This window comes from Octopus sinensis, linkage group LG5, assembly GCF_006345805.1.
Source record: "Octopus sinensis linkage group LG5, ASM634580v1, whole genome shotgun sequence".
NCBI lineage: Eukaryota > Metazoa > Mollusca > Cephalopoda > Octopoda > Octopodidae > Octopus > Octopus sinensis.
In genome coordinates, this window is record NC_043001.1 from 37,361,029 (window position 1) to 37,373,235 (window position 12,207).

The following is a 12,207-nucleotide window of genomic DNA, read 5'->3' on the forward strand; positions in this document are numbered from 1 at the left end:
ATATATAAATATATATATTCTTATATATATGCACACACACATATATATGTATAAATACATACATAATCACACATGAATCATTGGCGATATTCTCCCTCTGTCTTCCTTTCTATTCGACTTTCCTGTTTCTGAAGAAGAGTGTTGCTCAAAATGTCAAACCATCTTTCTTTCCTTCCCTGAGTATGTGCTAATGCTTTACATGTACCACTTCCTCACGTTTTTTTTTTGCGTTTGTTCTTCTTTTTATGGATTTCTATATATACATACATATATATATATACACATACATATATATGTGGGGAGGGGGAACAGTCGATCATATCGACCCCAGTATTGAACTGGTACTTGATTTATCGACCCCGAAAGGATGAAAGGCAAAGTCGACCTCAACAGAATTTTAGCTATGTCATTTACAATTTCCTTTAATCGTGATTCACTGTAACTGCATTTCACATAATTGTATATGAAAGCATTTGCATGTTTTCACTAACCTCCTATATCAGTACAAATCCGTTTTATCCTCTAATATTGGAATTTCGGATTTGACTGTCTTATATGATATGGATGATTGGAGTGGCAGTGAAGGTAAACGTGGGATGATGTGGCTTGCAAAATAACTCTGTCACTATTCCGCCTGAAAACTTTTTGTTTCCCAAAACTCAAAGCTAGTTTTTGAAAAGCTAGACATAAATTTTATGTTGGACTTATAATTTTTAACATAACAGTCACAGAAATGCAAGAAGTTAATTAAACTATCCTGTGATCCTTCCCAGACAAAAAATAGATGTCACCAATGAATCATACCAGGGTATTGGTACATGACCATGTAGAGATTTGAATGTCTTCAGTAACTGTATCTCACATTTCGTCATGAAGACATTAGCAGAATTAACTGCCATGGGTGTACCCACAGCTCAACCCCCTTGTCTGGTGGTAAAACTTCATTGTGTTACTTTGTAACACAAACTTCAATAACTTAAAGAGAAAATTAGACGGAATACTTTTGTTTGACTGTTTTTCGAAGGCATCCACGCATGCTTCCATCCTGTCATCCTGGTCAATATTGGGATATAGTGAAGAAACATCCATGGTTACCTAAAAACAGTTTTTGACACTACTTTGGTGTTTAGAAAAGTTGTTAATTTTGGACACAAAATCAAAAGTATCCCAAATATAGGAACTCAATCTTTTTGCTACATGGAGTAGAAAGCCATCCAGCTACTCCAAAATTCTAGCTACACAACATTCATATCAGCTGCAAATTGGGTGCATTGGTGGAACTTTTTTGAACTTTTTGAGTATTTTGGGGAGACCATAAAATAGACTTGGCTATATAAAATAGACTTGCAATTCGTTTATCTTGCTTGCTTTGTTTAGAATTCACCCCCCACCTCATGTTTAATTCGGCAGACTAAATAAACAAGAAGAGTGAAATATGTGCTTCAAACTGTGTAGTACATGAATAAAATTAAAGTTTACTCTCATGTATGTATCAAAGTCTATATATATAAAAGTGAGGTTGTGTGGTGTCTGTCTCCTACGATTTAGATTCCTAACTACTCCCACATTTTGCGGTGCAGTTTAACCAAAACCAGGTATCGAGCTTTTCTGGGTATTAGCGCGCGTCTACGATGAGTCTACATCATCATCACCATCATTTAGCATCCGTTCTCCATGCTAGCATGGGTTGGACGGTTCAACTGGGGTCTGTGAAGCTGGAAGGCTTCATCAGGCCCAGTCAGATCTGGCAGTGTTTCTACGGCTGGATGCCCTTCCTAACGCCAACCACTCCGTGAGTGTAGTGGGTGCTTTTTACGTGCCACCCGCACAGGTGCCAGACAGCTGGCAAACGGCCACGAACGGATGGTGCTTTTACGTGTCACCGGCACGGGGCCAGGCGAGGCTGGCAACGGACACGAACGGATGGTGCTTTTACGTGCCACCAACACGGGGGCCAGACAGAGCTGGCAAACGGCCACAAAACGGATGGTGCTTTTACGTGTCACCGGCACGGGGGCCAGGCGAGGCTGGCAACGGACACGAACGGATGGTGCTTTTACATGCCACCGACACGGGGGCCAGACAGAGCTGGCAAACGGCCACGAACGGATGGTGCTTTTATGTGTCACCGGCACGGGGGCCAGGCGAGGCTGGCAACGGACACGAACGGATGGTGCTTTTACATGTCACCGACATGGGGGCCAGACAGGGCTGGCAAACGGCCACGAACGGATGGTGCTTTTACATGTCACCGACATGGGAGCCAGACAGGGCTGGCAAACGGCCACGAACGGATGATTTAAAAAAAATTTTTTTGGCATATATAAGGGAAGTAACTCTCTAAAAATGTATTATTAAATCTCAAAACGTAAAAAGCTACAGTAACACCCCCCTTTGTGGTTAGCCATATTGAGATGGCTATTATTCTTTACATCTCTAAAAATGCTTAGTTATTTCCCTTACAAACCCGAGCAACGCTGGGCAATACTGCTAGTTAAATATAAACTGCAATTATTTTAACTAAGACTAAGGCCTCATAGAAATGAAAACATTTGTATATTTTTAGAATTGAAGACAAGGAAAATATGAGACATAAACTGTCATAATGGATCTCCTTCACTACTCTTAAAAGTTTACTCATACCAGCAGGTACTCTCAATCAGTGGTGCAGCTGTTATCAATAATAACACAAGAACTGATCATACTCTTTACTCTTTTACTTGTTCAGTCATTTGACTGCGGCCATGCTGGAGCACCACCTTTAATCGAGCAACTCGACTCCAGGACTTATTCTTTGTAAGCCCAGTACTTATTCTATCGGTCTGTTTTGCCGAACCGCTAAGTGACGGGGACATAAACACACCAGCATCAGTTGTCAAGCGATGTTGGGGGGACAAACAGAGACATACAAACATACACGCACACACACACACATATATATATATACATATATACGACGGGCTTCTTTCAGTTTCCGTCGACCAAATCTACTCGGAACCATGTGGTTGGTAAACAAGCTACTTACCACACAGCCTATTTAATAAGTTACATTTTGTTGCTACAAAATAGCATCCCAGTTAAGTTGGATGTACCAACCGATATATGTACAGGTATGACTGTGTGGTTAGAAGCTTGCTTCCCTACAACATGGTTCTGGGTTGAGCTCCACTGAGTGGCACCTTGGGTAAGTGTCTTCTACTCTAGCCTGGGGCTGTGAGCATATTTGGTAGATGGAAACTGAAAGATGCCTGTTGTATATATATATGTGTCTTTGCCCCAACCACCACTTGACAACCAGTGTTGGTGTGTTTACATTCCTTAACTTAGTGGTTCAGTAAAAGAGACCAACAAAACAAGTACCAAGCTTAATAAAATTAAGTACTGGGGTTGATTCATTCAACTAAAATTTCTTCAAGGCAGTGTACCAGTATTGCTGCAGTCTAATAATTGAAACAAGTAAAAGATATATGTGTATATATATATATATTATATATATATATATATATATATATATGAAATTGTAGTCATGGCTGATGCTGGTGGCATGTAAAAAGCATCCTTCAAACATTGGGCCTCAAGGAGGCAATGAACGATAAGTGATTTTGACCTTTGGTGATATGCCGTGCCAAGCCAGGTGAAATCGTGGCCATGGCTGGTGTTGGTGTCACATAAAAAGTACCCTTTGGACATTGGGCCTAACGGAGGCAATGATAAGTGACTGAGACCTTTGCGATATGCCATGCTTAAGAAAATTTGTCAAGCCAAGTGAAATTGGAGTGATGAATACTTGTAGTGGTTGGCATTAGGAAGGCACCCAGCAGTAGAAACCATGCCAAATCAGACTGGAACCTGGTGCACCCCTCCAGCTTGCCAGCTTCAGTCAAACTGTCTAATCCATGCCAACATGGAAAGCAGATGCTAAATGATGATGATGATATGAGAAAACAATATTAATTAAGTGAACTAACATTTCAACCATAGCATACAAATAAACATAAAACTACAACTGATCAAAAATTCTACAATAAATAAATTTATTTTTCTGCCATACTGTCAATGCCTAAACTCCTGAGACCATCTTGCTTTCTCAGTGAATTCCACATAAAAAAACTACCCAAATTTCTTTGGTTATGGACCTCTAACCTTACAGATAGAAAGACATAAGAAAAAGAGCTTTACTTTTTTAAAGTAATTGTAGGGTAGGTATGAGAGGCCAGATCTGGCTGGTTTAAACATAAAAAGAAATAAAATATTCTGGCCGGATATGGCCAGTTTACATACTAAAAGATTAAATATTTGTTATATCATTATGTTGGATCTACGACCAGTTTTGACACTATATTTGATAATGATGAAATATTCCATTACCTATTGTAACTAAAACATACATATATTGGAATAAGGTTGATGGTTTGGATATCTTTTATTTATACAAATAACAGCATTGTGAGAGTGGAGAAAGGAAAGTGACAATGATGGGATAAATGAAGAAAGTTAAAAAGGAAAATGACATTTGAAAATATATAATAAAGTGAAAAATACAATTTTATATAGGATGAGCATTGGGTGATAACATTCACATGCATAACTAGTATTGGTTTATAAAAAAATTCTGACAAAATATTTAGCTTACAATTTATTTTCAATGTCATGTCAATTAAATTAGTGAAATATTTTATTGTTTCAAGTTTCTTTCTTTTCAAGTGTCATAATGAAATCCCATTCTTCTGTTCACAATAATATGCAAAAAAAAAAAAAAAGAATGATTAGAAATAATAAAACTAGTAGTATAAAGGAGAATGCTTGTTATAAATATCAAGGTCTCAGATTTGAGTTCTCACATTTAAAATACATTAACTAGATTTCATCATTACACAATAAAATGAGGTAGAACAATTGTTAAAGTTGTATGTGTACAAACTCTCAACTGTAAAATTCTATCTCTATTTTATTTCAAACATCTATGTACAGGTATAACTATTGTCCATGTAGCACTACCAATCTCCACCACTCTTATCAACCACTACCATCAAGATAAATTAGCAGTATTTATGTAGTCACTCATTCTGCAGCAGCCAAATTCTACATTAGATAACATCCTATCTTAAAAAATAACTGACGTTACTTTCATAGCATAAACAGCTATATGACCTGATCTTATTAAGCTTAAAAACCCAGAAACCATTATAAATTTCTTTTAAATTCTCTTCACTTTATCTCTGCATATTTGATAAGGTGAATGTCTCCACCATCCACAAAACTTTACACAATAGTAACTGTTATTATATATCTGTCTATATATTTTTTATATAGTTTTTCCGATGGCCGGATAACTGAAGAGATGGTGGCGTGGATTTCCACCTCGGCATCCGAAACTTGGAGTTTTATCTTTGCTACCGAATAATTGTCACATATTACTTTTACAGATAAATTCCTCTATTTACATATCGAGGTCTCTTTCTTTCTTTTGTTATCTTACCATTTTTATCAATATCTATCTATCTATCTATATATATATATCATTTGTAGTATACTTCATATTTAATACTCTTTTCTGTAACTTATTTTGTACTTCATCACCAAGTAACAACAGTTAAAACCAATAAAAGTTTCTTAGATTAGCAGGTCTCTTCAGACATCTCATTCAGTTATTAGATGTACCTTGAACAAATATAAACCAATACCATGACTAACACTGAATTGGAAGAATAACTTATACAGAAACATACTGCTCCACCCCCTTAACTCTCCCCTCAAGTCACATTTATTGACATCCCTTATTCTCTAAATTTTACCTTTCTATAATATTAGCCACCACTGAACCTCCCCAAACCACTAATTATAGATATACTTCACTGGCTCTCTCTCACTTCTCTCTCCATAATTATTGTCTCTCATTACACTGTCATTGCTGTCTGCCTACTATGAGACTCTCCTCATCATTCTTAACACTGTCTGTCTCTCATTTCTCACTCCCTATACACTGTCATTTGATCACTGCTCACCACTCACACTCTTGCTTCTTTCTCCCTTCCCACCTTCATTCGTCTTCAGCTTTCACCCCATATTTTACCTACTCTGTTGGTACCACTGACCTGAATGGTGACTATGTATAGTGGTGAGAAACACCACTCTCTTTCACTTGCAGAGTACAAGGTAACTTCACTAATGCTGGTGCCACAAGTAATGACAACATAGGGTTGAAAGAGATGATAACATATGATGTATGTTATTACAACGATAAACTACACCCAACACATTCTGTAAAGCGGTTGGTGTTAGGAAGGGAATCCAGTTAGAACCCATGACAAAATAAAGCATATGTGCAAAACATAACCTCCTCGTCTCAGGTCATTACAATGTGATCTACATTAGCACAAAAAGTGAACTTTAAAGGATGACAATGGTTACACAATGAATATTTCTATTGGCCAGCATTGGCTACTCTTGTGCCAGCTAACTCTCACAATCAGAATGATTTATCATAAGTTAATTCTTCCATGGGCTACTAACTTAAACTTTATCTTTCTCATAATATGAACAACTCTTATAGTGGATGCCTAAAACCTTTTATTTTAAGCTAATTACCATGTGAGACATTAACATAGCCCTACTTTAGAACACAAGGTTCATTTGTATTTTTACAAGCATATTTTCAAGAGTAGATTATATGCCAGTCTCTACTTTTATATGCATCCAATATACACTGTAAAGTGGTTGGCATTAGGAAGAACATCCAGCCATAAAAACCATGTCAAAGCAGACACTGGAATCTAATGCAAACCTTGGATACATGAGATCCAGTCAAACCATCCAATATGCCAGCATGGAACATGGATGTTAAATGATGATAATGATACTGATGAAGTTGTTTGTTCTTCTCTACATTTCATCATCATCATTTAACATCCATTGTCCATCAGTTATGAAAAATTCTTTGTTTTCAATGAGAACTGATTGTAGAATATCCTGAAAAAATGATTTCAAGAATAAACAAAGGCTAGTTATATTAGTGTACAATTTCCTTTGAGTTGTGAAGTATGAAACATTTCTTTGTACCTTGTCTAATTGGTTGGACTGAAAGTCTTGCTTGGCAAAATAAAGCCAGATTCTTTAATGGACCACCATTTGCTTTGTGTTTGAAATGATATTCCTTAAGTAGTGAAAGAGGTATAAAATTGTTCAATGTTCGAATATATTTCACGTCAACCATAAACCATTTAGGGTTAGCAGGATCTGATGACCTAAAGCAAAAATATAAGAAAAACAATACTTTATGAATAAATATTTCCTTACCAAAATAGTTAGACTCTGATTCAATCTAAACAAAAATTATGCAACTTTTAACAATGCAGATTTTATCATTACATTTCAGCCTTAGATTTAACTCTTCATTGGTTGAGATGCCCCACTCATTGATGAATACTTTTTTTTAAGTGTGTTCATAAAGCATTTCACTGTGCTCATTAAGAAGGCCTGGTTCACCTAAAGTAAACACTAAGGAGATACTTCACAAGAGAGAGCTCAAATTTTCCTTTGGATTTGGTTTAGAGAACAAATGGCTGGCACCTATTTTTTCTCTTCTAAGAAGTTACAACAGAAAGTAAAATGGGTTCCTTGCTTAAGAACATATATCTTTTTGAAAACAATTTTTAGAAAACTGGAAAATCAAGAGGAAAAAAAAACAAGTTTGAATTATAAAAAAAAAAAAAATACCTCTGCAAACATTATAAACCTGAAGATTTATAAAATATTTTGAACAGATTTCTATTCAGCACATTAACCATTGTTAATTATTTTATTTTAATTAATCAGAATTCTATAGCATTACCACATATTATAGGATTATTTGTTAGTGCAATACATGTATATATTTGCAAAATCATTGCTATTCAACTCATGAACTTCTTATAGTGCTAGTTTGTTGAATTTTGCATTCTAACAGAATGCATACTTTTAGCATTAAATAATCACAATAACAATTATATTTTTGTTTACAAATATCAGTTAAATCACATGACACAGATTAATTCATTCAAACAGTTAAAATAAAATTGTTTTATTAATTTTTTTAAATTGTAAATATTTATAAAATAATAAGCAAACAATGATGGAACTCCACAATGTACGGTACGCAAAAAATAAAACGCCCACAACTAATTCAGTGAATCTTTAAAATATAGAGGTATTTACAAATTTTTTTCAAATTCAGCTTTTAAAAGCAAAGCTTGTGTAATTGAACCCACACATTTGTGTATGTGTGTATGTAAGTATGTATATTTGGTTGGCAATATTTGTGGACCTGTGCACAGGTCCATTAGTCACAAGCAGAGCCACAAATGTAAAGTATAATTTTGTCTGAGTGCACAAGGTTCTTAATGGTTGGTGTTGGTTTTCCTCGGTCATAAGTGGGCAGCTATCATCATATTTTATGCATATGAGTCAGTCCCACCATCATCACCTGATACAAAGCCACCTCACTCAATTTGTGTCCCTCACTTAGTTGAGTGGGGTCTTGGGTTGTGAGTCACTTGGTGGTCTTTGCTGGTACTGGTGCCATGCAACAAACACTTTGTAGACTCTGTAAAGTAACTAGTTTTAGGAAAGGCATCCAGCCATAGAAACCATGCAAATGCAGACAATGGAGCCTGGTGCAGTCCTCTGGATTGCCAGCTCCTATCAAACCATCCAATCCACACCAGCATGGAAAACAGACATTAAATACAGTAAATCCTTGAGTATAATCTGCATTTATTTCCCTAAAATTTAAAGGTCAAAATCCCTAGTGCGTATTATATATGAGGTTAAAAATGAAAAATATTTTCTAAGCAATGTCTGTGCCTCTATTTGCTGACCGGCAATGTTTATTCAGACGCATTTTGTGATGTCGGGCGCGAAAATACCTTAAGCTAAGCCTGAAAGCAATGAAGTCCTAAAAGAATCACCCATAACTTGCAGTAAGCAACATTTATTAAAATAAAAGTATTCAGAACACAGAATAACATGTAACAAAAACAATTTGGAAACATATTTACATTCCCATATAACAGTTAAGAACATCACCATTATTGTATTACGCATGCACGGAAGTGTTTGTTCAACTAGGAGCTGCTAGCTTAATTACGCACGACTCAAGTTAGAGAAGGAGTGTGTATTATACACAAGGTTTAGGTTTTTCAGAGGTACAGCCCCATAAAAATCCCCTGCGTATTATACTCGAGGATTTACGGTAATAATAATGATGATGATAATATATGTGTGTGTGTGTGTGTGAAGGCATGTGTCGCTTAATAGTTAGGATATTTGGCTCATGATTGTAAGATCCTGAGTCTGATATCCAGTGGCAAATTGTATCTTGAGCAAGATACTTTATTTCACATTGCTCCAGTCCACTCAGCTGGCAAAAATGAGTAGTACCTGTATTTCAAAGGGTTGGCCTTGTCACATTCTGAATCTCCCTGTGAATGAGAACTATGTTAAGGGTACCCATGTAAACTCAGCCACTTGCACATAAATTTTATGAGCAGGCTGTTCCTTTGATTGGATCAACTGGAACACTCGTCATCATAACCAACAGAGTGCCAGTTATATCTATAGAGTTATGGTATATTCTGTTAAGAATGTAGCAGAGTGCAGTATAAAGCTCGTCCACCTTCAGATTTGCCCTGTGCTATCTAGTAGTAGTATTATATGTACTTCCATGTTTTGGGGTATTTGTTGAGTGTGAATAGATAATGGAAAAAATCAGAGTCAACAACAAAGAGTACGGTTGGATATTTATTTTTTAATCACTACAATTGTTTCCACGCAATGTAGTTCCCAAGGTGTACAGGTACTTGATTATGTAACTGCTTCCCAGGTGATATGTAAATATTGTTCAAAATCCTTGGCTTCAAGAACATCCTCTCTGCCTTTAGTAGTAGTCACTGAGCCCATCAAAGGTGTGTTGTTGCTGAAGGACCATTGGCAAACTGCTTTGAATGTGTAAATGTAGTGGAATGGCGATTCTGCTACTGTTAAAGTGATAGCCATTTTAAAGGGATTGGCATTTGATTTCTTTGTACTGCCGATTTGTTCTTCATGACTGGTTACATATGTGATTGTCCTTAGCTGACATCTAAGATTAGTAAAGCTTGAATACATATACACATACGCATGCATACACACCCACATATATATTCATATATATATATATATATGAATATATATGTGGGTGTGTATGCATGCGTATGTGTATATGTATTCAAGCTTTACTAATCTTAGATGTCAGCTAAGGACAATCACATATGTAACCAGCAAATGCCAATCCCTTTATATATCAAAACATATATATGGGGTAGGGAGAGTGAAATCATATAGTATAAAGCATTTACCTGCTGTATAAACACATTATAGAGTTATTTTAAAGCACACTAAGAAGAATATTTCTGAATACATTCAGTATTGTCAAAAAATTTTACACAATAGAGGGACAGAAAATATAGAAATAATTCCATATTTATATATTTCTTTACTAACTTAACATATATTTTTAGTTATTTATCAAATGGGGCAGTATATTTGCAGCAATGAGGCTTTTTGGAGAATGTTTGCTTTCCCTATTCATGAATGATATTCTCCAGTGAAACAACTCTCTGTTCATTTAGAGAATGGGCAAAGAATTTATTTTACTACAGAAACTGTTGCTCAGCAATCCCTAGCTCCAAGAGAAACTACATTAACAACATTTTTCAAACTTTGCGAGAAAGACTTTCTCTAAAATTCTGTTGTACTATCAATCACCATTATATTATACATGGAACAAATAATGGAATCACAGAAAAAGAGGCACTGAGGTTGATGGTTATTCTGATATCTGATTTGAAAATGTTCTGGGAATCCAACTCAGCAGAAATGTTTTTATTTACGTTTGATTCTCCATGTAATTCATTGTCCCACATCTTTTATCACCCTTTGAACTGTTGATGGTTATGTTTGTGCTTTGAATAGAGAAGTAGCTTTTAGGTTAGATTTGTTACAGGATGATAGTCATTGGACGGCAGCTATGCCAGAGGCTTGTGTGTCTTGCACAGGAGGCAATTTAAGAACACTGTTTGCCATTCTCCTTAAATACTGTAATTTAGGGGATCATCATCATCATCATCATCATCATCATCATCATCGTTTAGCGTCCGTTTTCCATGCTAGCATGGGTTGGACGGTTCAACTGGGGTCTGTGAAGCCGGAAGGCTTCATCAGGCCTAGTCAGATCTGGCAGTGTTTCTACGGCTGGATGCCCTTCTTAACGCCAACCACTCCGTGAGTGTAGTGGGTGCTTTTTACGTGCCACCCGCACAGGGGCCAGACAGAGCTGGCAAACGGCCACGAACGGATGGTGCTTTTCATGTGCCACCGGCACGGGGGCCAGTATCAATATGGCTAAGATACAGAAATTATCTTGTGGAAGATTAAAAATACCTGATTAATTACAATGTTCTGGCACGAAAATAGAATACAGTGATGAAATCTACAATGCCACATAAATTGCCATTGAAGACAAAGTTGTTTCCATGAAAGGGAATGAATTGCATGAGTATGAACTTCTTCATACCAATCATTTTGAACTCGACAGTTTAATAACAGATCTATTAAATGGAACTTCCAACAACATTGAAGAGCTCTCAAGATATGTTAGTGAAAAGGAATCGAAATTGTTGCTTGAACAAAAAGTATTCTACAATATTATAGTAGAAAGGGTTACTGATTAAATGGGATGGCTTTTTTTTTTCTTGATGCTCATGCAGGAACTGGCAGAAGACTTGTCACTGAGCTTTTACTTGCCAAAGTGCAACAAGAGAAAAAAGTACTTTACACCCGGGAGGAAGAACAGCTCACTCTACTTTCAAATTGCCCTTGAATATAGCTAGCATTGAGACACCAGTTTGTAATATTAGCAAAACATCCAGGGTGGGACAAATACTAAAGAATTGTCACCTCATTATTTGGGATGAATGTACGATGGCCAACAAGAAATCTTTGGAAGCTCTGAATCGAAGCTTGCAAGATTTAAGAAATTCTAAATTATTAATGGGCAGGGTTACCACTGTACTCTCAGGAGACTTTTGTCAGACTTTGCCTGTAATTCCAAAGGACACGAAGGCAGATGAGTAAACAGTATGCTTAAAGTCTTCTATTTGTGGAGACACATAACCAAAATAAGCCTAACTA

General features: G+C 36.3%; 1 protein-coding gene across 1 annotated transcript in view; it reads right to left on the reverse strand.

Moving 5' to 3' along the window:
- Positions 1 to 4,399: 4,399 nt before the first annotated feature.
- Positions 4,400 to 12,207, reverse strand: part of LOC115212100 (thymocyte nuclear protein 1-like) — a 68,760-nt gene continuing 60,952 nt past the window's right edge. The window contains exons 6-7 of the mRNA XM_029780942.2: positions 7,060 to 7,244; positions 4,400 to 4,727 (exon numbers count right to left, since the gene is read on the reverse strand). Of these exons, the coding sequence (XP_029636802.1) occupies positions 4,684 to 4,727; positions 7,060 to 7,244 (229 nt within the window). The 3' untranslated portion in view covers positions 4,400 to 4,683. The remainder of the gene's footprint in view (positions 4,728 to 7,059; positions 7,245 to 12,207) is intronic.